The sequence below is a fragment of the Grampus griseus genome, assembly GCF_964374135.1.
Source record: "Grampus griseus genome assembly, chromosome: 1".
In the NCBI taxonomy this organism is placed as follows: domain Eukaryota; kingdom Metazoa; phylum Chordata; class Mammalia; order Artiodactyla; family Delphinidae; genus Grampus; species Grampus griseus.
This window is the reverse complement of record NC_139017.1, coordinates 65,818,351-65,843,930: the sequence shown is the minus strand read 5'-3', so window position 1 is coordinate 65,843,930 and position 25,580 is coordinate 65,818,351. Positions and strand designations below refer to the sequence as shown.

The 25,580-nt window shown below is 41.2% G+C and overlaps 1 protein-coding gene across 3 annotated transcripts in view; it reads left to right on the top strand.

Annotated features, from left to right (window-relative positions):
• The window catches only part of DDR2 (discoidin domain receptor tyrosine kinase 2), a 163,934-nt gene that overhangs the window by 120,314 nt on the left and 18,040 nt on the right, over nucleotides 1-25,580 (top strand). For all 3 annotated transcript variants that reach the window (XM_082674930.1, XM_082674932.1, XM_082674931.1), the window contains 9 exons: nucleotides 2,110-2,212; nucleotides 3,699-3,930; nucleotides 4,244-4,391; nucleotides 4,783-4,888; nucleotides 8,835-9,018; nucleotides 14,233-14,476; nucleotides 21,223-21,285; nucleotides 22,091-22,221; nucleotides 24,872-25,082. In XM_082674930.1, the coding sequence (XP_082531056.1) occupies nucleotides 2,110-2,212; nucleotides 3,699-3,930; nucleotides 4,244-4,391; nucleotides 4,783-4,888; nucleotides 8,835-9,018; nucleotides 14,233-14,476; nucleotides 21,223-21,285; nucleotides 22,091-22,221; nucleotides 24,872-25,082 (1,422 nt within the window). The remainder of the gene's footprint in view (nucleotides 1-2,109; nucleotides 2,213-3,698; nucleotides 3,931-4,243; nucleotides 4,392-4,782; nucleotides 4,889-8,834; nucleotides 9,019-14,232; nucleotides 14,477-21,222; nucleotides 21,286-22,090; nucleotides 22,222-24,871; nucleotides 25,083-25,580) is intronic.

Below are 25,580 nucleotides of genomic sequence, written 5' to 3'. Positions count from 1 at the left end.
GCGTTTGCAGTATACATCTTTAGCTAAAGTCTATCTTCAAATAACATTATACCACTTCACATAGAGTATAAGAACCTTTCAACAAGATAACTTCCATTTTTCCCTTTAAGCCTTTATGCTATTGTTGTCATGCATTTTACTTTTGTGTATGTTGTAAACACCACAATATGTTGTTATTTTTGTTTAAGTAGCCAATTACCACTTACAGAGATATAAATAACATTAAAAATCATCTTATATATTTACCATGTAATTGCCATTTTGGGAAATTTGCTGTCGTCTTTATCTTTGGTCCTCGGTGCATAATGTGTCCTTTTCCTCTAGATGCTTTTAAAATTTTCTCTTTATTATCTGCTCTAAGCAATTGGATTATGATATACTGTAGTGTCGTTTTCTTCATGTTTCTTGTGCTTCAGGTTGTTAAGTTTCTTGGGTTTATAATTTTCATCAAATTAAAACAATTTTCCACCTTTTTTTTTTTTTTTTTTTTTTTTTGTGGTACGCGGGCCTCTCACTGCTGTGGCCTCTCCCGTTGCGGAGCACAGGCTCCGGACATGCAGGCCCAGCGGCCATGGCTCACGGGCCCAGCCGCTCCGCAACATGTGGGATCCTCCCGGACCGGGGCACGAACCCGCGTCCCCTGCGTCAGCAGGCGGACTCTCAACCACTGCGCCACCAGGGAAGCCCACCATGTTTTATTCAAATAATTTTCTGTCTTTCTCCCTCCTCTTTTTCAAGGTATCCATTTACATGTATATCTAGATGTTTGAAATTGTTTCACATCTTACTAATGTTCTGCTTTTTGTTTATTGATTTATTGACTGATTCTCTTTTCTTTCATTTTTTCATTTTGGATAGTTTCTATAGTTGTCTTTATGTTCCTTTTTTTTTCCTCCAGTATGTAATCTGCTTTTAATCCCATACAGTGTATTTCATCTCACACATTCAAGTTTTATCTCTAGAAATTTGACTTACTTCTTTTCTCTATCCTCTATAGCTCCCCTTATATTTCTGAACATATGCAACACAGTTATAATTATTTTGGTGTTCTTCTTTTCTAATTTAACTTCTATATTAATTCTGAATCAGTTTCAACTGATTTATTTATTTTTCTTATTATAGGTTCTATCTCTCTGCTTCTCTTAAAGCCTGGTATTTTTTTTTTTTTTTGGCATGGGACATATCTGTACTAAAAAATTATTCATTGTTTATCTGAAATTTAAATTTAGCAAGGGATCCTGTATTTTATCGGCAATCCTACGTCCTGAGAGCTCTAGTCCCCTTGACCTCTACAGACTCTTACCTTTGTCTTCTGAGCTCAGGGAATTCTCCAGCCTCTGCCGGAGTTTTCACTCACTGTGCTACAGCCTGGACGTTCTCTCATGGAAGTAAGCTTTTGCAGTTGTAGGGTTCATCTTCTTTGTTTCCTGTCTCTCAGGGATTGCTGCCCTTTGTTGTCTGATATTCATTATGTTGAAATCCAATTTTTCATATACTATTCCCGTTTTCTGGTTGTTTCACCGAGGAGAATAAATCTGGTCTTTATTACTCTGTCTTGGATGGAGGAGGAAGTCCAATTCCAGAGGTTATTATTTTTACCCAGAGTCTAAAACATGGTACCAATGGGGGCCAAAGCTGAGAGTTCAGTACCTTTATAGGAGAGGTGTTTTTTTTAGCTCTGCTCCATAGTTTCATGAAATCAGCTATCTAGGAAAAGAAAACGCTATGGATCATAAAAGGTACCTAGTGATTATGAGGACGGCTCACCACTGTTGGGAAACTGATTAGAAATGCATGTCTGCTAATAAGGAAATGGGGATGGGCCATAGAGTTATTACCAAATAAAAGAATAAATCAGCACATAACAGTATTGTCAGAGTTTGGACCAAAAGATAAAGTTAGCTGAGGTTCAAATGCTTGGAAAATTGAACGCTAATAAGTTTGGAGGCAGGGCCAGGAAGAAAAGGCTGAGAGAGTCATAGCGGTCAAACTGGGGTCATAGAGGGGCCTAGTCCCTCTTTCCTGTCTAATAATCAATTGCATTCTAGCTGGGGGTCTCTGAAAATAAAAGGATTTCCTCTCTTTTCTCTTTGGTTTCTCTTGGTTCAGCCATATGCCGCTATCCTCTGGGCATGTCGGGAGGCCACATTCCAGATGAAGACATCACAGCTTCCAGTCAGTGGTCAGAGTCCACAGCTGCCAAATATGGAAGGTGAGAATGGATGCCTCAAGAACACCTGAGTTCTGGGTTGGACAGAATTACTGACTCCAGGTCTAAGGAAGAAGCGTGGTACTTGGTGGGAGCTGGTGGGAATGGGGGAAGGACATCAAAGTGGACCTGCTCTGCATGTTTTCAGGTAGAGAATTTGGGGCCCGGCAGCACGTGCTGGTCTAGCAACCTCACCCTAACCACAGGGGCCCTGGAGCCACACCACCCACAGCAGATCGGCTTATTGATATGCAGTGCACTTTCTTTATCTCACGTTCTCACCATGAGCTACTGCAGGAAGTGGACTACAGTGGTACCTATGAAAAAGTGCAGATTAGGTAGGTCACTGAGAGTTAGGAGACATGGCCCTCTTCTCAGTGGGTGTTTGTGAAACATCAATCACAGTACAAGGCATCAAGGCCTTAAATAGACATTGAGGCATCCAACAAATTCTCCCCTCCTCTCAAGGATACCTCACATAGAAGGGCCACCCTCATCCATAAACAAAGTGTGTTGGGTTTCTTGTGGTCTAATATCAGGGGTCCTTTAAAGCAATAAACTATTGCTTGTCAAAAATTATTGTCAAAAACTATTCAGCTTGTTAAGAAGTAACCTTCTTCCTGGAATCTAGTTCTTTTGGTGTAAAGCATTGATTTCTATTAAAATGGAATCATCCATAGGAAAAGCAACCCTGTAAACCTCCTCCATGATTTCTGTCTTAGTGTATGCAAGATTAGAGTGATGTTTGGTGGGGTTGGAAGGGAGCAACAATGAGCAGGTGCCGTCTGTGAGAGAAGGCACATTCCAGGGAAGAGGGAAAGGGGTAAGAGGGTCCCAAAATAAGCCTTATAATGATTTCACAGTTTTGTTTGTGGGTAGCTCAGCCTGGAGGTAGTAAAATGAAACCAGATTATTTACTATTCCCTGACATACTCTTACCCCTCACTTTCACCATAGGTTTCCATGGCTTTTTGCTGAGCTGCCATGCTCACCCTGCTGGTTAAAATTCCACTACATTACACAACCCACACTGCAGGTCTTATGATTCCTCCCTCCCCACTCTTATAACTTGATATCCAGGCAAGGAATGGTTAGCCTTGTTATGCTGAGACTGAAAATGGGGGCTGGGGGTGAGGGTGGTAAAATAACTCAGTGGGGAATAGAGGGTAGGAAGGGTTTCACTGCATGGGACCTCCCTTGAGATCACTAAATCAGGATGGGAAATAAAGGCTCCATGTCATCTGAAGGCTTATAGCTCCCTGGTGGTGACTGTCTTTCTGGGTTTCATGGTGCCCCAGGAAGAGGGAACTGACCACAAGTGGGTACTGTGGTGACAGTCAGACTGGTAGGGAGAGCCCAAAAAGTCCATCTGGACTGGACTCTCAGCCTGCTGTCTCTCTTCAGCACTGGGCAGCTGCTTGCTGGGGACTGGTAAATAACTCTGTGGTTTCGTGGTTCCTTCCTCTACCCCCAACCCTCGTCAACCAAGGCTGGACTCAGAAGAAGGGGACGGAGCCTGGTGTCCTGAGATTCCAGTGGAACCTGATGACCTGAAGGAGTTTCTTCAGATTGACTTGCACACCCTGCACTTTATCACTCTGGTGGGGACCCAGGGGCGCCATGCAGGGGGCCATGGCATTGAGTTTGCCCCCATGTACAAGATCAATTACAGTCGGGATGGCACTCGCTGGATCTCTTGGCGGAACCGGCATGGGAAACAGGTGAGAAGAAGACACATTCAGACCCTGGGATGTCTGGGACCATATTTTGACTTGGGCTAGAAGAGGAAGTACACAGGTTGTCTATGTAGGTATGTGTGTCTGCAGACCTGGGATGCCCTTGTAAATGTGTGACCCAAGATGAAGGAGGGTGGGGTGGGGGGCACACATAGGGATATCAAGGCTGCTGAGTGGATACATTCTGCTCCTTGAATTAAAAGGAGAGGTTCCATCAAAGAGATTATGACTTGGGGAATGAAGAAGAGTCAGCATAACTTCATAGCATCTTCTCACTCTTTCTTTTATCTCTCCTCAGGTGCTGGATGGAAATAGTAACCCCTATGACATTTTCCTAAAGGACTTGGAGCCACCCATTGTGGCCAGATTTGTCCGCTTTATCCCAGTCACTGATCACTCCATGAATGTGTGCATGAGGGTGGAGCTTTATGGCTGTGTCTGGCTAGGTAGGTCTCTAAAGAGAGCGTGTAGACCTTATTAAAAACCCCAGCCCCTGGGAAATAAAGGCAATCAAATCAGAAAGAGGAATTACCTTCACCAAGATTTTCACCAGAATTACTAATCTCCAAGAAGTGATCCCCTCTTGGTTAGAGTAAAGAAAGGAATATTATTCATCCACCCAGGACTTGGTGCCCCACACCTGGCATACTGCATTCCAAGTCACTTTGCTGACTGCTGCTGAGGAGTACTCCCTGTGTGCCCAGATTGAGTCCTAGATGGACACATTGCTCAAGATTGCAGTCTTGAAGCCTCAGGTAGTTCCCTGGGATAGTTGTTCTGAGCAGCAGGTGCATCTCCTTCCCAAAGGCACTGACACATCTGTGTTTCCTTTGGCAGATGGCTTGGTGTCTTATAATGCTCCAGCTGGACAGCAGTTTGTACTACCAGGAGGCTCCATCATTTATCTGAACGATTCTGTCTATGATGGGGCCGTTGGGTACAGGTAAATTCTGTATTGTTCTGGGAACAATAATCAATGACTCAATCAGTCAACTAGCCAATGTTTATTTAGCCCTTATACTAGGCATTGTGAGATAAATTTAGACGAAGTAAAATATGTAGTCTTTATTTGGAAGGAACTAAGAGCCTAGTTTGGGAAGACAAAGTAATCAGAAGGAAAACAACAAATTATACAAAGTAAGGGCTAAACTTTGTGGAATGGCTCTAAGTACGGTAGCCATAATTTTTGACCCTCAAAACAAGATGTGTGGTCTGACAAAAATAATAGCCTACTTATGGAAACAAAGGGACAGAAGATTTGAAGTTACAAGTATAATAAACTGGACAGGTAAAGAAGTTCAGAAAGAATGAACCCCAGAAATGTAAATGCTTTAGAAATTGTGAAAAGAAGGAGACTATTAAGGCTTACAATAGACAAGAAAAGATTCTAGGATGAGATGATAATTGGAGCAGAGGAGGTAGGTAGAGGGGAGCAGAAGAAGGGAATCAGGGATGAGGACCAGAATGGCCTGACTATAGCAAAAGCTAGAACTGGGAACAGCAGAAGGGCCAATGGATACATGAAATGAACCAAGGGAGGGCCATGGTGAAGTATGTTCAGATACAGAATGAACTTAGGGTTGGATAAGAGATGTTCCCACCTATCCCAATTCACTCCAAGTCTTGCCGTTCTTCTTCTACCCCACTTCAACACTTTTCTCTCTTAGGTTAATCTTTGTCTGCAAAGATTGAGCCTGGCAGAGAAGTTAGACCATAGTGAAGTCCACACCAGATGGTGGAGGTTGCTGGTGGTTGAGAGAGAGATTATTGAGTCTCAGGAAGAGGAGTGTGGAATTACAGCACTTCCATTGTCTTGGGTGTGAAGAATAAACTGCTGCCCTCCAGCTTCCATGCCTTGTGTGAAGCTTCCATGCCCCACTCATCCAGTCTTCTATTACTAATCACTTCCTCTCCATCTGCTTAGTCACCGTTCTTCCCCTTTTACATAATCTGTCTTGGCATCATTTCACTTAGCCACACCCAACTGCCATCAACTCAAGGCACAGAGGAAATCAGAGGTCAATTGAATTCAGTTTAGTTTAGTGAGTGTTTGCTAATCAACTGTTACTATGTGCAAGGAATTTGGTAGGGATTCAAATATAATAAAGTCATTGGTCCTACCTTTAAGAAGCTCACAGTTAGGAATGGGGACTAAACCAGGATATAAATTACTATGATACAAGCATAAGAGTAAGAGATACACAATGAGTGCTTTGGGATTCAAAGAAACAAGGAAGCTATAGAAGGAAAACAGAGCATTGGGAGTGAAAACACCTGGATTCATGTCATAAAATTATTTCTGTTTGCTATGAGACTGAAGTGATAAAAAAAAAGTATATAAGGAAAGCATTTTGTAGAGATAATGTGCTATATACATGTAAGTTATTATCTGATTGGAGGACCAGTTAAAACATAATAGAATAGAGGAAATCTGAAATGACCCCAAAGGATGGGTAGAACTTTCACAGGCAAAGAATCTTGAAATGGCATTTTAGGCAGAGGGAATACCATGATGACAAAAGAATCATGGTTGTAAAGTTTAGGGGAATGTCTGGGAAAGATCAGCAGTTTAGTTAACCATGGGCCATATTTATGTAGCAAGGCAGTACATTAGAAGCATAGCAAGGTGGATTTTGTCATATTTTGGAGGAACTTGAATGTCAGGGCCAGGAAGAAGAGGGGAGGAGGAGTTGTTCTTTACCAACATCATCAACGCAATGTGTCACTGAAGGTTTTTAAAGCTGGGGAAGAGCATGATGGGAGCTGTGCTTCAGACAGATTAATCAAGCTGCATTCAAAGTTTAGATTTGAATAGGAAGGGAGGAGATGAGGGGGACATTTTCTAATTCCAAATTCTGTCAGATGAAAAGAATTAATGACCCAGGCCATAATGCTGACTGTGGGAATGGGAATGAGAAAGATACTCATTTAGGGAATATTTGTAGTCTGATTGGATACAGGGGGCAAGACAGTAATGTGAGAAAAAGAATTAGATGAAACAATAGTCTAAAACAATGGAGACAACATTTATTCATTCAACAAACATATTTTGAATGCTTATCATGTGCCAGGGACCCTTAGTGGATATGGAAGAGAAGTATAATTGACAGAATTGGGAAACCTAGGTGAAAGACTTAGTTTAGAAAGGGATGATGATGGATTCAGTTTGGAATATAAGTTCAAGGGACTGACAGGACATTCAAATAGAGAAATAAGGCAGGTAACTGGAAATATGGCTCTGGATGAACCCCAGAGGAAAGATAACAAAATAATCACAGAGATTTAGACACAGCCAGCTTCCATCTAATAATTGAGGTCATGAGCTACCTAGCTGGGGGGTGGCTAAGTGATGAGATACAGAGTTACCTAATTCAAGCTCTCAGGAAATAAATAGTCATAGTAGCAAAAGTTACTTATTTAAATTTTAAAAAAATTCTAAAAGTAATATATACTGTTGTAGAAATTCTAACAATTCTAAAGTATATGAAGTAAACAGGGAAAGTTTCTTTCCTTATTGATTAAATTTTGATGTAAGAGAAATTGACTAAGCATTCCTTCTAATTTGTACTGCTTTTCTGAAGACTTTCATGGGGATTTATTTTTCTGGGGATAATGGGAAATATATTCATTGCAAGTAAACTTATGTTCTCCTAGCCTTCTGATCTGTAGAGAGAAGAAAAAGATGGCAAAACCTTGGAAGGGAGATCCAGGCTCTGGTCACTGTGGATAAGGCCAGTCAAATTTTATAATTTGCCAAACATTTTTCAATGAACAAGTATATTTAAAAATGTACCTGTAAGGCTGGCATAATCACTCTTAATCCTTTTTTTTTTTTTTGGTAATTCACAAATTTTACATAACATTGGTCTGCCTATAACCTCATGGGTCATATGGAGTATTGCTTGAGTGTGAATATCCCAATCTCTTCATTTGGGAGACTCTCGACATATCTTCCAGAGCTTGAGGAGAGAGAAGTTCCACACGATGGGTTCTTGTTCTGTCCCTCCATAAACAGAAGGAGGTCTCTTTATGTTCTTCACATAGTCAAATTAACATCAATACACATCCATCCCACCCAGCAGTCAGGCTTCTGGCAAACTCAGCCATTCAAACAGAGCCTTACACTCGGAAGTGAAAAGGGTGCCAAGCTAGAAAATAAAACGAAATCCAGTGCCTGAGACTCCCATGTGGTCCATGCATTTTACTCCATGAGTCTAGTATTCTTCAAATGTAATTAAATTTAAATGTAAATCAGTATTTAAATTTGTTAGAAGTTACTTTTTCCCCCTTTTGTTCGATATCGAATCAAGTTGTTGGAGATGTGGGGTAGAAGAAGGCATGACTGGCTTCCCTGGATTTGATTCACTGAACAATGACAACATGCAGTCAAAGTAGAGTCAGAAAAGTTTCCAACCAGCTCTGGGACCATTTATTTAGCGATGAGCAAGTGCCACCATCTGCTGTAGTATTTGTTCTATGCATTCATTCATTTACTCATTAATGGATGAATTAGTCAAATGCATTTGATAATATTGAATCATTATATAAAGACTTGTTAAGTATATAAGAACAGGTAAGGATACAATAGATCATAGAAAGCTTTTCCTATAAAATGATTTTAAAAAGGTGTTTAAAAGCTTTGCTATTATAGAGTTAAGCATCAAATATTTCGTAAAATTCATTTATATGAAATTCTTAGTTCTCCACTGATGCAGGATAAATGAGTCAGTACTACAAAATATATTGGATTTTTCATAATTCTTCAACCTCCGAGATAATCAGCTCTTACAAAACCTGGGGTGAAGAAACTGGGTAAAACTCTTCCATGAATATGTAATTAACTCCAGGTTCCTCTCTCCCTTTTCCTTCTCCTCTTTTGGCTTGAGCAGCATGACTGAAGGGCTGGGCCAATTGACCGATGGGGTGTCTGGCCTGGATGATTTCACCCAGACCCATGAGTACCATGTGTGGCCAGGCTATGACTACGTGGGCTGGAGAAATGAGAGTGCCACCAATGGTTACATCGAGATCATGTTTGAGTTTGACCGCATCAGGAATTTTACTACTATGAAGGTCAGTGGAGTTAGGCGTAGAAGCCAAAATCATGGTGTAGGGAAAAAGCATGCTGGAAAGAACCCTAGGGTGGTACCAGCAGAATGGCATTCAAGCACATATTCTGCTGCTAACTAGCTGCACGCATCTCTTGAGTCACTTCATCTGTCTGGGCTTGTTTCTTCATTTGTAAATAAGGATGTTAGATTAGGCCACTGTTTCACAATTTATTTGGCTGTTTTTGTTGTCTCAACACCAGAGTGGACATATCCATTATGCAAAGTGGGCACAGTGTCTGGGACCCACGATACTTGTAAGGCCCATGGAAATGGGCCTTTAACTTCTTTTACTGTCAGAATAAAAGAAATGAGCCTTAACGTTGAAAGTTTTTACCTTTTTAACAAAACAGTTGTAAAATATAATTTTAACATATTTTTTGTGGAGGGAGTGGCCCACAAAGGCAGTAGTGATGAGGGCCCTTGGAAGTCATTCCATGGCCCCACCCAGCCCTCTGCAGGGAGGGGACACACTCTTACCAGTAAGTGTGTCTCATTGCAGCTCTGATTCTCAATGGAAGAAGAAGGAGCTTTGTATTTTGAACCACTTCCCATCCCTGAGTGTTTCCTCCATGCCCACAGCACTAAGAAATCACGACAGAAGATCCCATACTATTCTGTTCCCAGAGTTCTTTGTTTCCTATCTATTATCATTTATCTGTCTATGTGTCTGGTTCTCTTACTAGACCTCAAGCTCCTTCTCAGACTCTGCTTTCTGGTCTTTGTACCCAAGCGTCTGACACTTAATATATACAGGCTCAATAAATGTTTGCAAGTGAACAAATGATATACCTTATTGCCTACTCTAGCCATTTATGGTTATAAATATCTCTGCCACCTGGGGTAGAAGGAGGAGGAGATATGATGAACATCAGTAAGACACTGAGAATATAATAGTATTTTCCTAACTATAAACAGAAACTTGAAGAAGGACTGGGGCCAGGCAGGAGGAATCACTGTGACTCCTGGCTGGGCCACCATCCGGATTCTAGACCTCAGGCCCAGGGTTTCAGTTTGTCTTCTCTGTGGACCTCCGTGACTCTTTGCCCAGTCAGAGGAGTTGGTTATCCAATGAGTGAGATTCAAGGGTGAAATGAGGTGGTTTTTCTAAGGCCTCAAATGTAAATTATTAGGTTTTTGGGTTTGTTTTTTCTGAAACACCATCACCCAGAAGTCTGTATTAAAATGCATGTATTTTACCTCAGGGGGAGTAAAACAATAAAAAAAAATTAATGTCTTAAATGCAATAGCAGAAGTTATTTTATCAGTTAACTATTACAGAGTAGTTAAGAGTGAGTAGGTAAATTTCATTGAGTACTTGGATGGAAGCTGAAAGACCTGGGAGAAGCCCAGACTGGGTGTGCTCTGGAGAGAGGTAAGTGCAGACCATGAGAAGAACTGGAGGGGGGGACTTAAGGCCTGATTTCCATTTTCTCTGGGGTAGGGCCTTTCAGGAGAGCCTACCCTTGATGTAAGGGTTGAGGACCTTTCCGTTGGTATGGTGAGTTTCCTGATACTTAGCTCAAATGATAGTTTTTCCTTTTTTCTTACTCAATCCCAAGTATGTTTCAGAGAGAAAGGAATGGAAGAAAAGTCCATGCAAAAAGTGACCAGATTAGACGTTAAACCTGAATTCTAGGTTCTGGGGGTAAACAGATGAATAAGAAATGGTCCCTACCTTGGGGCAATTTGCAGTTCAGTGGGGGAAGACACTATTTATTTGCAAAAGAAGGTATGTAGAATGACATGGGGACACTGAAGAAGGGAAACTGTATCATTCCCAATAAATAAAAATTTGTTATTCTTGGCACAAACCTGGAGTCAAAAAGAAAATGCATGTCTACTACATCACTCTCACATGTTAAGATGATAATATCTCCTAGTTGGATTAATAGCTATTAGTTAAATGATGAGAACAGAAGGATCAACACATACCCAATCTGCCAGTGTGTTGCTCAAAATGGCTCTTGGGAAGTTGTAAAATGTGTGTGAAATCGTGTGTTAACACATTATTCTTTACAGGTTTATGGGGGGGGGGTGTGGAGGGAAATATGCCCAGTAACAAAACTATGTATGCTTCAAGGAAAAATTTATTTGTATTGCTGAATAATGTGTATACCCAATATGTACCTATGAACATGTGTATCAATTCATTATAGATCATTGGGAGAATTTCTAGTCACAAAAATAATAAAATGTATTTTAAAGTCCCCATAAAGTTATAATATTCGTTCAATTGACTTTGATCTTCCTGAGTCCCCAGGAGCTCCTGTTTAACTAGTTTATCACAGATCAAAATTATTCAAAAGCATATGTCTGCATTTAGAAGGTGCCAGAAACCTCTCAGGAGCTGACTCAGAGCTAGTCTTCTCAGGACTAGCAGGCCAAGCAGGTGTCTACCATATTTTAATTTTTCTGAGACAAATGAAAAGTAAAAGACGACTTTCAGGTCACTGAAGTCTTCTAGAGAGTAGTTTTTTACTTCTTAGGCAAAGTACTGCGTATTTCCCTCCCTGCTCTGATTATAGTTAAAATACAGCGTTTAAAAGAAAATCAACAACCCAATCCAAAAATGGGCAGAAGACCTAAATAGACATTTCTCCAAAGAAGGTATACAGACTGCCAACAAACACATGAAAGAATGCTCAACATCATTAATCATTAGAGAAATGAAAATCAAAACTACAATGAGATATCATCTCACACCAGTCAGAATGGCCATCATCAAAAAATCTAGAAACAATAAATGCTGGAGAGGGTGTGGAGAAAAGGGAACCCTCTTGCACTGTTGGTGGGAATGTAAATTGATACAGCCACTGTGGAGAACAGTATGGAGGTTCCTTAAAAAACTACAAATAGAACTACCATATGACCCAGCAGTCCCACTACTGGCCATATACCCTGAGAAAACCAAAATTCAAAAAGAGTCATGTACCAAAAAGTTCATCGCAGCTCTATTTACAATAGCCTGGAGATGGAAACAACCTAAGTGTCCATCATTGGATGAATGGATAAAGAAGATGTGGCACATATATACAATGGAATATTACTCAGCCATAAAAAGAAATGAAATTGAGCTATTTGTAATGAGGTGGATAGACCTAGAGTCTGTCATACAGAGTGAAGTAAGTCAGAAAGAGAAAGACAAATACCGTAAACTAACACATATATATGGAATTTCAGAAAAAAAAACTGTCATGAAGAACCTAGGGGTAAGACAGGAATAAAGACGCAGACCTACTAGAGAATGGACTTGAGGATATGGGGAGGGGGAAGGGTAAGCTGTGACAAAGCGAGAGAGAGGCATGGACATATATACACTACCAAACGTAAGGTAGATAGCTTGTGGGAAGCAGCCGCATAGCACAGGGAGATCAGCTCGGTGCTTTGTGATCGCCTGGAGGGGTGGGATAGGGAAGGTGGGAGGGAGGGAGACGCAAGAGGGAAGAGATATGGGAACATATGTATATGTATAAGTGATTCACTTTGTTATAAAGCAGAAACTAACATACCATTGTAAAGCCATTATACTCCAATAAAAACAAAACAAAACAAAACAAAACAAATAAAAAAGAAAAGAAAATCAAATCCACAAAGCATTTAGAAAATGAAAAATTACATATATCAAAACAAATGGGATACATATAAAATCACACTGAATAAAATTCATGGTACTGAATACATTCTTTATTATTTTTTTAAATCTTTATTGGAGTGTAATTACTTCACAATACTGTGTTAGTTTCTGTTGTACAACAAAGTGAATCAGCCATATGCATACATATATCCCCATATCCCCTGCCTCTTTAGCCTCACTCCTACCCTCCCTATCCCACCTCTCTAGGTCATTGCAAAGCACTGAGCTGATCTCCCTGTGCTATGCTGCTGCTTCCCACTAGCTGTCTATTTTACATTCGGTAGTGTATATATGTCGATGCTACTCTCACTTTGCCCCAGCTTCCCCCTTCCCCCCTACCGCATGTCCTCAAGTCCATTCTCTATGTCTACATCTTTATTCCTGCCCTGCCACTAGGTCCATCCGTCTAACATCAAAGATAAATGCATAAACCAATTAATTAAAGTCAGAAAACTATAGAAAGGATCATAAATCCAAGACCTTATTTTTGGAAAAATAGAAAAAATTTTACTATACAAATCAAGAAAAAATAAATTGAAAGAGATTCTGAAACATATATATTTATATATAAATGCATTTTAAAATATATTCTATTTATTACATAAATATGTTAAGTCCACAGGAGAATGAAATCCTATGCTATTTACTTGCATTCTAGAAGGATTCCCAAAATATCTGTAGGAAAGATTATTACCTTCCCCACAGGCTACTTATCCAACACTTTGCAGATTTCAAAACATCTGAAAAATGTATTGAAGCTGTAGTTGGTATTTCTTTGATTTTGTTCTTAGCCTTGTTCCATTTACTTGTGTTCAATAAACTAGAACTGTTAATTCATCCCAAGGAAGGTACAACAAAAAAGCTACCTTCCTAAAGGCCTTCTTTTCTCATCTCAGAAAATATCTATGAGGAAGATTTGAGGCTCTCATCAGAATGGCTTTACCTAAGCTGAATTTAATTAAGAGAGATAATTAAGTTTTGTGTCTCTGGCTGACAAATGCTAATACCTGGCAGTGGAAATGAGATTTCTAAAGAGAAAGATGAAATTATATTGGATTGTGTGTTATTTCAGGTTTCTCATCGAAACCTGTTGAAAGAAGTGGACTGGCTTTGGAATGTACATAGGAGAAAGTAGTTCAGAATAGCTCCATTCTGGGCAGATAGCAACCGTGGTTGAGAGGACTGGAGTGGTTGGGTTATAGAGCAGAGAGAGTTCAGGGCAAGGAAGGAACTGAGAGGATGCTGGTCCAGCCCTCATTTAACAGATAAGGACGCTACTCCCAGCAGCATGCAGTGAGGTAGCCAGAGGAGCACAATTGCAAAGAGGTGACTGGGGTAGCAGCCCAGGTTTTATAAGGTATCACTGCCACTGTGAGATTCCTAGAAGGGAAAAACGCAAGACTGCAGAGCACCAATTATTCACCAAGGGTGGTGATCAGAGAAATTTGGCAGGTCTAAGATCTTACTGGGTTAGGTTGCAGTGTGTCCCTAGTGCCACCCAACAGGGTCACCCTGTCACTCACATGCCTCTTTCTCTGCCAGGTCCACTGCAACAACATGTTTGCCAAAGGTGTGAAGATTTTTAAGGAGGTACAGTGCTACTTTCGCTCTGAAGCCAATGAATGGGAACCTAACGCTGTCTCCTTCCCCCTTGTCCTGGATGACGTCAACCCCAGTGCTCGGTTCGTCACGGTGCCCCTCCACCACCGCATGGCCAGTGCCATCAAGTGCCAATACCATTTTGCTGACACCTGGATGATGTTCAGTGAGATCACCTTCCAATCAGGTTGGGAGCTCGGGGGCCCCTTAGGGAACTGGGAGCAGGGTGGTGAAGGAGGAAGGCAGTGTCCAGAGCTTCTCACTGGCGGGTGTCTGAAAGGAGGACGGTTGTACAGGTGGCTTCTCATGGGTAGATAGAGGGACTCTTTTCTGCGACTAGTGTAGTTGTGGAAGGGTAAGGATGAGGATGTAGAAGTGGACAGAATGTTTACTTGGCTCTCACACATATTTGTCTAAAAGAGATGTAAGATAAAGGATTAAAGAAAATGAGTACAATGTGTTAAAACCTTTATGTAAATCAAGCCAGTTAAGGGGAAGGGCACCTAAACATTATTAAAATATTTAAATGAAGATGTCTAAATAAAAGTAAAGAGAACAATGAACCCCCATCCATCACCTAGCTTTACTAACCATTGATTTTTTTTTTTGTCATGCTTGTTTCCTTTATCCCTCCCTTTTTGGTATAGTATTTTGAAGCAGATCTGAGACATTATTTGATTTCACTACTAAAATTTTAGAATACACCTGAGAAAATAACATTACCTTCATAATAATGCTATTATTACATCCAACAAATTTATTAGTAAATAATTCCTTAATATAATATAATAGCCAGTCCACATTCAAGTATCCCTGATTATCTAATAGTGTCTTACTACAGTTGGCTTGATTGAATTAGGATCCAACTAATTAGCCCCTCTTGGTGTATTTCCTTTATTATATTACTAGGTGGTATCTCTGTTAACCTAAAACAGTTTTTTAAAAATAATTCCATTCTGGTTTTGCTGATTACTTTCTGTGGTGTAATTTTACTGGAGCTTCTGTCCTCTGTCATCCTGTAGACTGGTGGTTATATCTACAGGTGAATTTGATTCAAATTCAGTATTCATTTTTGCCAAGGATTTTTCATGGATAATGCTGTGTACTCTATGCTGAACCTCATCATGGGGATGTTATGTTAGAATCTCTTACTTTTAGTGATGCTAAGATTGATCTCTGGGCTCAGGTGGTTATCCTTTCATTGAAAAGTTCCCAATGAACTTTCTCCTTAGGTTTTATCCTCCATTGATGACCAGTGCTTAAATTATTTCATTAGGAGTTGCTAAATGGTGATTTTCTAATTCTTTTATTCCTTCTGCATTTATTACCTGAGTTTCTTCTGAATAGGAGAACTATTCCCCATATGCTTGTTAACCCTGAAATACAGTTCATGTTGGAAGGGCAGCATACATAATTAATTTTTTCATCAATTTACAGAGTAATGAGTCAATGCTCTAGCAACCTTCAGTGGTATCTAATAGATTTTATTTTGGTTTTCATCCTCACTAACATTAAAGAGGACACATTTTTAGAGGTGTGTTTAAAAAAAGGATTTTTTAAAAATTTACTTATTTGGTTGCGCTGGGTCTTAGTTGCAGCAGGCGGGCTCCTTAGTTGCAGCTTGCAGGCTTCTTAGTGGTGGCTCGCCAGCTCCTTGGTTGCAGTACATGTGTTCCTTAGTTGCGGCATGCGAACTCTTAGTTGCAGCGTGCATGCAGGATCTAGTTCCCTGACCAGGGATCGAACCCAGGCCCCCTGCATTGGGAGTGTGGAGTCTTATCCACTGTGCCCCAGGGAAGTTCCCTCTCTGAGGATTTAAATCTTATGACAGGATTCTTTACCTGCCTTAGAGAAGCATCCATCTCTTAATCAAAATAGAAGTCACTAAGTATCATATATGTACAGTTGACCCGTGAACAACATGGGTTTGAACTGCACGGGTCTATCTCTATATGGATTTTTTTCCATAGTAAATATTACAGTACTACACAATCCACAGTTGGTTGAATCCATGGATGCAGAACCTCGGATATGGAAGAACCATGTATATGGAGGGCTGATTTTAAGTTATATGCAGATTTTCCACTGCGCAGAGTACTCAGTGCCCCTAACCTGCACGTTGTTCAAGGGTCAATGGTACATCTCAAAGAGGAATATAATTACTTAATTCAAAACAGTTTCTTCCTGAGAATCTCTTCTTTTTTATTCTACTGACCAGAGTCCTTTTAGACACTGTCTTTTTTTTTTTTTTTTTTTTTTTTACTTTTTATTTTTTATTTTTGAAAATAAATGCTTCTTTAATGAACAATTAAATGAAAATTATCCAGGACCTTACAGGATTTTTAGTATGTACCATGCATATCTTAGAAGACAGTACATTAGCTTGCTGGGATCATTAGGATATGATCCTAATGGGAGACAGTAATTTATAAAACAGTTACCTAACAGCTTTCCCAAACAGTAGTTCCCCTGAAATTAAAACAGGAGATAAAATTAAATAAAAAGAAGAATCCTCAATGAAATTAAAAAACATAGAACTGAATGAAAATGAAAACACAACATGTAAAAATTGGTGAGATGTGGCTAAAGCAGTGGTGAGAGGGAAATTTATACTACTAAATGCTTACATTAGAAAAGAGGAAAAATTCATATCAGTAATCTTAGTTCCCACCTCAAGAAACTAGGAAAAGGAGAGCAAAATAAACCCAAAGCAAAAAGGAAGGAAGGAAATAATAAGAGCAGAAATCAGTGAAATTGAAGATGAGAAAAAATGAAGCAAAAAGCAAGTCTTGAAAATATTAATAAAATTGATAAATCTTGAATTAAATTGATAAAAATAAAAAGAGAAAAAATACAAGTTACCAATATCAGGAATGAAGGAGGGGATATCAGTATAGATCCTGTAGCCATTAAAAGGATAAAAGGGGAATATTATAAAAACTCTACACCATAAATTTAACAGCCTAGATGAACTGTACCAATTCCTAGAGAGTCACAAACTATCAAAACATACCCAAAATGAAATAGATAACCTGAATAAATTCTATTATCTGTTAAAGACGTGGAATCTATAATTTAAAACCTTCCCCAAAGAGAATCTTTAGTCCATTTACATTTAAGGTAATTATCGATATGTGTGTTCCCATTCCCATTTTCTTAATTGTTTTGGGTTTGTTATTGTAGGTCTTTTCCTTCTTTTGTGTTTCTTGCCTAGAGAAGTTCCTTTAGCAGTTGTTGTAGAGCTGGTTTGGTGGTGCTGAACTCTCTCAGCTTTTGCTTGTCTCTAAAGGTTTTAATTTCTCCATCAAATCTGAATGAGATCCTTGCTGGGTAGAGTAATCTTGGTTGCAGGTTTTTCTCCTTCAACACTTTCAATATGTCCTGCCACTCCCTTCTGGCTTGCAGAGTTTCTGCTGAAAGATCAGCTGTTAACCTTATGGGGATTCCCTTGTGTGTTATTTGTTGTTTTTCCCTTGCTGCTTTTAATATGTTTTCTTTGTATTTAATTTTTGACAGTTTGATTAATATGTGTCTTGGCGTATTTCTCCTTGGATTTATCCTGTATGGGACTCTCTGTGCTTCCTGGACTTGATTAACTATTTCCTTTCCCATATTAGGGAAGTTTTCAACTATAATCTCTTCAAATATTTTCTCAGTCCCTTTCTTTTTCTCTTCTTCTTCTGGAACCCCTATAATTCGAATGTTGGTACGTTTAATGTTGTCCCAGAGGTCTCTGAGACTGTCCTCAGTTCTTTTCATTCTTTTTTCTTTATTCTGCTCTGCAGTAGTTATTTCCACTATTTTATCTTCCAGGTCACTTATCCGTTCTTCTGCCTCAGTTATTCTGCTATTGATCCCATCTAGAGTACTTTTAATTTCATTTATTGTGTTGTTCATCGTTGCTTGTTTCATCTTTAGTTCTTCTAGGTCCTTGTTAACTGATTCTTGCATTTTGTCCATTCTATTGTCCATTCTATCTCCAAGATTTCGGATCAACCTTACTATCATTATTCTGAATTCTTTTTCAGGTAGACTGCCTATTTCCTCTTCATTTGTTAGGTCTGATGGGTTTTTATCTTGCTCCTTCATCTGCAGTGTGTTTTTCTGTCTTTTCATTTTGCTTATCTTACTGTGTTTGGGGTCTCCTTTTTTGCAGGCTGAAGGTTCGTAGTTCCTGTTGTTTTTTGTGTCTGTCCCCAGTGGCTAAGGTTGGTTCAGTGGGTTGTGTAGGCTTCCTGGTGGAGGGTACTAGTGCCTGTGTTCTGGTGGATGAGGCTAGATCTTGTCTTTCTGGTGGGCAGGTCCACGTCTGGTGGTGTGTTTTGGGGTGTCTGTAGACTTATTATGATTTTGGGCCGCCTCTCTGCTAATGGGTGGGGTTGTGTTCCTGTCTTGCTAGTTGTTTGGCATAGGATGTCCAGCACTGTAGCTTGCTGGTCGTTGAGTGAAGCTGGGTGCTGGCGTTGAGATGGAGATCTCTCGGAAATTTTTGCCGTTTGATATTATGTGCAGCTGGGAGGTCTCTTGTGGATCAGTGTCCTGAAGTTGGCTCTCCCACCTCAGAGGCACAGCACTGACTCCTGGCTGCAGCCCCAAGAGCCTTTCATCCACAGGGCTCCTTAATTTGGGATGATTGGTTGTCTATTCAGGTATTCCACAGATGCAGGGTATATCAAGTTGATTGTGGAGCTTTAATCCGCTGCTTCTGAGGCTGCTGGGAGAGATTTCCCTTTCTCTTCTTTGTTCTCACAGCTCCCGGGGCTCAGCTTTGGATTTAGCCCCGCCTGTGCGTGTAGGTCGCCGGAGGGCGTGTGTTCTTTGCTCAGACAGGACGGGGTTAAAGGAGCCGCTGATTCGGAGGCTCTGGCTCACTCAGGCCCGGGGGTAGGGAGGGGCACGGAGTGTGGGGCGGGCCTGCGGCGGCAGAGGCCGGCGAGACGTTGCAGCCTGAGGCGCGCCTGTGCGTTCTCCCTGGGGAGTTGTCCCTGGATCCCGGGACCCTGGCAGTGGCGGGCTGCACAGGCTCCCCGGAAGGGCGTGTGGCTAGTGACCTGTGTTCGCACACAGGCCTCCCGGTGGCGGCAGCAGCGGCCCTAGCGTCTCATGTCTGTCTCTGGGCTCCGCACTTTTAGCCGTGGCTCGCGCCCGTCCCTGGAGCTCTCTCAAGCAGCGTTCTTAATCCCCTCTCCTCGTGCACCAGGAAACAAAGAGGGACGTAAAAGTCTCTTGCCTCTTCGGCAGTTCCAGACTTCTCCCCGGACTCTCTCCCGGCCAGCCGCGGTGCGCTAACGCCCTGCAGGCTGTGTTCACGCCGCCAACCTCAGTCCTCTCCCGGCGCTCCGACAAAAGCCGGAGCCTCAGCTCCCAGTCCCGCCCGCCCCGGCGGGCGAGCAGACAAGCATCTCGGCTGGCGAGTTCCGGTCGGCCCGATCCTCTGCGCTGGAATCTGTCCGCTTTGCCCTCCGCACCCCTGTTGCTGTGCTCTCCTCCGCGGCTCCCAAGCTCCCCCACTCCGCCTCCCGAAGCCTCCGCCCGCGAAGGGGCTTCCTAGTGTGTGGACACTTTTCCTCCTTCACAGCTCTCTCCCGCTGGTGCAGGACCCGTCCCTATCCTTTTGTCTCTCTAGACACTGTCTTGAATCTCAGTCTTAAGGGTCTGACTTTACAGCACTTATCTGATTGTTCCTTGTATATCTCCTTCACTGTTACTTCCTCTTTATACCATATACTACTTACAATGAACATGTGTGCATTCATGCATAAAACATTATTGAGCATCTACTATATACCATGCACTGTCTTATTTATTAGGTTACAATGACAACAAGACAATGCCCTTGACCTAAAGGTGCCCAATGTTTCATAGAAGATGGATGAGTAAACTTAAAATATGAAACACTGTGGTATGTACTAAATGACATAGGCACTGGGTACTACGGAGCCAAAGAAGAAGTAAATCCAAATCAGACTTAGGCAGGAGTATATTATTTGGGGTAGGGTGGGCTGTTGTAACAAATACTCCAATAACTTATTATTGCTGCCTAATTATTATTTATTATTACTGATAGTCTTTGCATATTCTAATTCTTGACCCCCTTGATTAGACAAGTCAGAGGGAAAAATTAGTTACCAACATCAATCTGTCAAATACACTTTTGGGAGCTAGTCCTAGAAGCTTCAACATCACTGTAAAGGGTACTCTATTTCTAAGGAAGAAGGCTTAATTTATAAATTAAAGAGCTAGGGGCTTCCCTGGTGGCGCAGTGGTTGAGAGTCCGCCTGCCGATGCAGGGGACACGGGTTCATGCCCTGCTCCGGGAGGATCCCACATGCTGCGGAGCGGCTGGGTCTGTGGGCCAGGCCCACTGAGCCTGCGTTCTGCAACGGGAGAGGCCACAGCGGTGAGAGGCCCGCATACTGCAAAAAAAAAAAAAAAAAAAAAAAAAAAAAAAAAAGAGCTAGGACTCTGAGGCATAGTGAAAACTCTTTTGTAAAACACTGTAATTTCCTTGAAGGGAAAACACATCTGAACCCTATGTCTGTCCTATGTCTACTTACCCATTGTATTCTCTCTACTTACCTGTCCTATGTCTACTTACCCATTGTATTTTGTTGAATTTGGATCTCACTTCCTATGCATGATTCATGATAATGTGTGGTCACAGCCCTCTGATAACTCTCTTTAACTTTTTTGTACCATGACACTTAGTAGGTAATAATTGAAACAAAATTTTTACAAAAGAAAAGTTGCCCTTACTATTTAGATGAATGGCAATATTTTTTACTTAATATATTATATGATTTAATTTCTAAGAAAGGCTTGTAGCAACCCAGTAAATCGATTTCACAAAGTGCTAGCTTACAACCTGCCTTCAGAAAAACCACTACCGAGCTGTCTTCTTCCCAGCTCTGACTCACCCTTGTTTTGTGACAGATGCTGCTATGTACAACAACTCTGGAGCCCTTCCCACATCGCCTGTGGCACCCACAACCTATGGTATGTATGCTTCTTGGTTATAAAAGTTAAGTTGAAGGGACCTCCTGGAGGATGAAGAAGGGTGGAGATTTGCAAAGGCTTGACTGTGTAGCAGGCTTGATACCAGGTGGCTTTCAATGAAGAGTAGCTCTGGAAAGATAGGACAGACCACCTCCAAAGTTAAGGGCCCAACCTCACTCTCTTCCCTGCTGGTCCATGTGATTCTTCTGCTGAGGCAGAGTCTGGAGCTGTTCCAACTGCTTCTTAGAAGTTTGGGAAGCTTGGAGCCAAAACAGGGAAAGGGCTATTTCTAGGTGAGACCCATTGTAGGGATCTCAATGAATGAATGGAACAAAAAGCTAGTCTCTCCAATTGGAGAGAAATATGGAAAAGTGTATGCATTGCTTCAAACAGTCACTGGCTGTATAAGTCAGCAATCTGGGAAACACGTGATCAAGTGTCTCCAAAGAGGACTCTCAGCTGCCTTGGCATGTCTCAATGCAGAGTGAAACTGATTCTTCACCTGTTTTTCATGAGGTGTGATTAGGGGCCATGGTATAAAGGGAGCAAAATTTTGGGAGGAATGGAAAACCTCTCCATTATCCAGTCTAATACATGAGGAAGAGGAAGCTACTGTCCCATGGAGGAGGGCTGTAGGATATAAGAGCACAGGAATACAAGAGTAGCAAGACCAAGTGTTAAGTAGCATCTTGTGGAATTATCCTGAAGGAATAGGTTCTGCCTTCTTATCTCTAGTCCAAGCCCTTATGCTCTTCCTTGCCCCTTGAGATGATAATATTCTTCGTCCTTCTTTTCCTGGTTACAGATCCAATGCTTAAAGTTGATGACAGCAACACTCGAATCCTGATTGGCTGCTTAGTGGCCATAATCTTCATCCTCCTGGCTATCATTGTCATCATCCTCTGGAGGCAGTTCTGGCAGAAAATGCTGGAGAAGGTGAGGAAGTGCAGGACAATCCCGGGGTAGGAAGCGGCTCCATCCTTTCCTGTGCTGCTTCGTTAATATCCAAGCCAAGTTTCTCACAGTTCTATTCCTACTTCTTTTTGTACTTGAAAGTTATGGTTGGGGAGAACCTGCCAGTCCAGTGATTAGGACTCTGTGCTTCCACTGCAGGGAGCACATGCTTCCCCCCTGGTTGGGGAACTAAGATCCTGCATGCCACATGGTACGGCCCCAAAAAAAGAAAGTTATGGTTATGCATCCTTCTGAGTGCCTCCTCAGATTCTTTTAGTCTAGGCCAAATGATCTATATACTTTCTATTACATTTGTCTAACACTTTACAGTCTGCAAAGACTTTTTCCTTGATTTTCCTTGAACCTCACTGAATAATTGTGAGTTGGGCAGAGTAGTTATATTTAACTGTTTTGCTGATGAGAAAATGTGATGTGCTCAAGGTCATACTTTCTATGCTTTCTATGCTTGTTCTAATTGTCAGTCTTGAAATTTGTTGACTTCTTTTCTTCTAAAATATATACCTTTCACCACGGGTGGAATATCTACGACTTTTCGTGGTGTCTTAGACCAGATAGCAATTCTGGGCACTGCTGCTAAATGTGTGATACTCTTGGGGTTGGCTGATGATAAAGTGTTTCTACCTTTAGTCATGGACCTTGTCCCTGGTCAGTGAGCTCAAATGGATGTGGACTGTGAGAGACCATAGATACTCTGGGCTGTGAGGCTTTGAGGTGCCCATCGAGGGCAGGGAACAGGAGGGAGGGAATAGGCTGATTGTGTTTATAGCCTAAATATTTGGGGATGGGATCTCAGGAGACCAGTGCCTATGTAGAGTACATATTAGACAAAGGGAAAGGGCACTGTGAGAGTGGACTGGAACCTTCTGAACTCTTTGTGGGTAGGACAAGAGGAAGGGGCTGAAATCAGAAAAGTGAGGGGAATGACCCAGACAAGTAGCATGCAATTCCTTCTGATATGTTACACATTCAAGTTCTGAGATGATTGAGGTTTATTTTAAGGACTTTAGGCAGGAATATTTCACAGAAGAGAGGGTCTCTTTGCTTCCCACAGAGACTTCTAACATTAGTCTAAAAAATTAAATTAAAAGTTTCAATCCATAAATAGTGACTGAAGGCTGAAAGGCAGAATCCACAGAGAGCTCACCCACTGGCATGATGAGGCAACATCAAAACCTTTTGTCTTTTAGAATGCTAGAACACACGTGGTATCTAAATTCCAGGATGCGGGGTAGCAAAGAGTGGTGGTGGTAGCAGCTGATGGTCTGACGGTTCATTGGACAGCTTGAAGCTGTGTTCTTACTGAACAGTCTGTTATGACTGCATTTTAGTTGATGGGGGAGAGTCTGTGTTCTCTTCTCTGTGAGCTATTTTTCTCTTTATTTGAGCCAGAATTTACCACTCTTTGAGTTTTTCTTCTGAGTCCCACTGGCATATATTCATGGTCTGGGAGAAGAATTTTGGATTGGAGACTCTCCAGGTAAAAGGGAGAACAAAAATTTTGCCCTTGAATATTTAACTTGGTCCTTCAAGAAATTCTTTCTGTCCCTGTACATCCTGAGTAAGATAACTCAAGATGCTCTGGAATGACACAGGATTTCTTCTGGGGGAAAGAATTTTTTTGTAGAAGACCCTTAAGCATACCTATGTATTCCAAATACATTGCTCAAAATAGCCTTATGCTGTAGCATTATCTGCAGGATACTTACAGTGGTGTCCTCAGAATTCTCTCTTTGAGAGAGTCAACCAATATTTATCGAGTACCTAGTATGTGCTGGGCTCCATGCTCAGTACTGAGGATATTACTGCAACAAAGGAACTCTCAGTCTAGGGTATGGAGCAGACATCTAAGTTTCTCCACTGAGCACCCAAAGTGTGTTTGTTGGAGTTGAATGTTTCATGTGTTTAAATCCAAATAGTCACCTATACTTAGATTATGAGATTTTCCTTTTGAAGGAGCAGGCAGGTCATATTAAATAGAATGACAGAACAATTAGCTGTTTTATTCTTCTTATTCCTGTGTTGGGTATAATTCATGTTAGTATCCCTAGCACCTAGGGCTTTCCTTTCTTATTTTGTAGCCATTTTATTTTTGGTTAGTGAAAATGCATAGTCAAGCGGGTATTACCCTAATCTACAATGCCAGAGTGGTCAGGTGAACTACAGATTCATCATGTTACAGCACATTTGTTACGTTAATAAGCATTTTAATTTATGCCTACACAAAATCAATCAGTTGAGTGGTGTCAGGAAAACCCATTATTTAACAGAACATTGAAAACTCTAAGACTGAGAAACTCTTTGATTGGCTACTGATAGGTTCTAATGGTGTCACGTGAATAATGCTTCTAAGTGTTTCAATGGAAGTTAATTAATGTTGGCAGTGCAGAAATTTGGAAGTCAAATTCTGCCTTGAAGAAACGAAAGATGATTCTGAGTTTCTACAACACTGGCATTTGTGGAACCAGACTGAAGCCCTGTCACTTGCATTGCTTCTGGAGTTTGAGTATTAGAGAGTTATTTCATCTGAGTGGAAGAGCTGGGTTTAAGAAGAGGAGGGAGTGATGATCCCTTTTGTGTCAACATGCCTTTCTCCCCTGTCCTTCTCTTTCAGGCTTCCCGGAGGATGCTGGATGATGAAATGACAGTCAGCCTTTCCCTGCCAAGCGAGTCCAGCATGTTCAACAATAACCGCTCCTCATCGCCAAGTGAGCAGGAGTCCAACTCCACTTACGATCGCATCTTTCCCCTTCGCCCTGACTACCAGGAGCCGTCCAGGCTGATACGGAAACTCCCAGAATTTGCTCCAGGGGAGGAAGAATCAGGTGAGGATGAAACAGTGAGCAGAAAGTTGAGGGACAAGATTTATGAAGGTGTGAAACTATTGCTCCTACTCAACCAAGTCTAATTTTAGCCTAGAGAAGTCCACCTTCTCCTGGGAAGTCCACACTGTCTTTCTAGATTTGCTCCTAATTGAATCTGGACATCTCTCCTTTGCTACTGCACATAGCAGATGTTTGGAGGGACCCACATGTCAGAAGAAGAAAAATAAATAAAATGCTTTCCTAAGGCATTAACACCAGAAGAACCTAAACAGTCCAACTAGTCCAACCTTCTCATTTTTCATAGGAGGAAAGTGAGAAGGCCCAGATAAGGTACTCACCCAACATCAAATACCAATAGGGGTAAATTCAGGACTAGAATTTCACTTGGAGAAAAAACAACGAAGCTAAAGAGATCCTAGAATCCCCAGGTTTTAGTCACCTAGATAATTGAGTTATTTAACTTTTGTTCATTTCTCTTTGGTGAAAATTTACTTGACT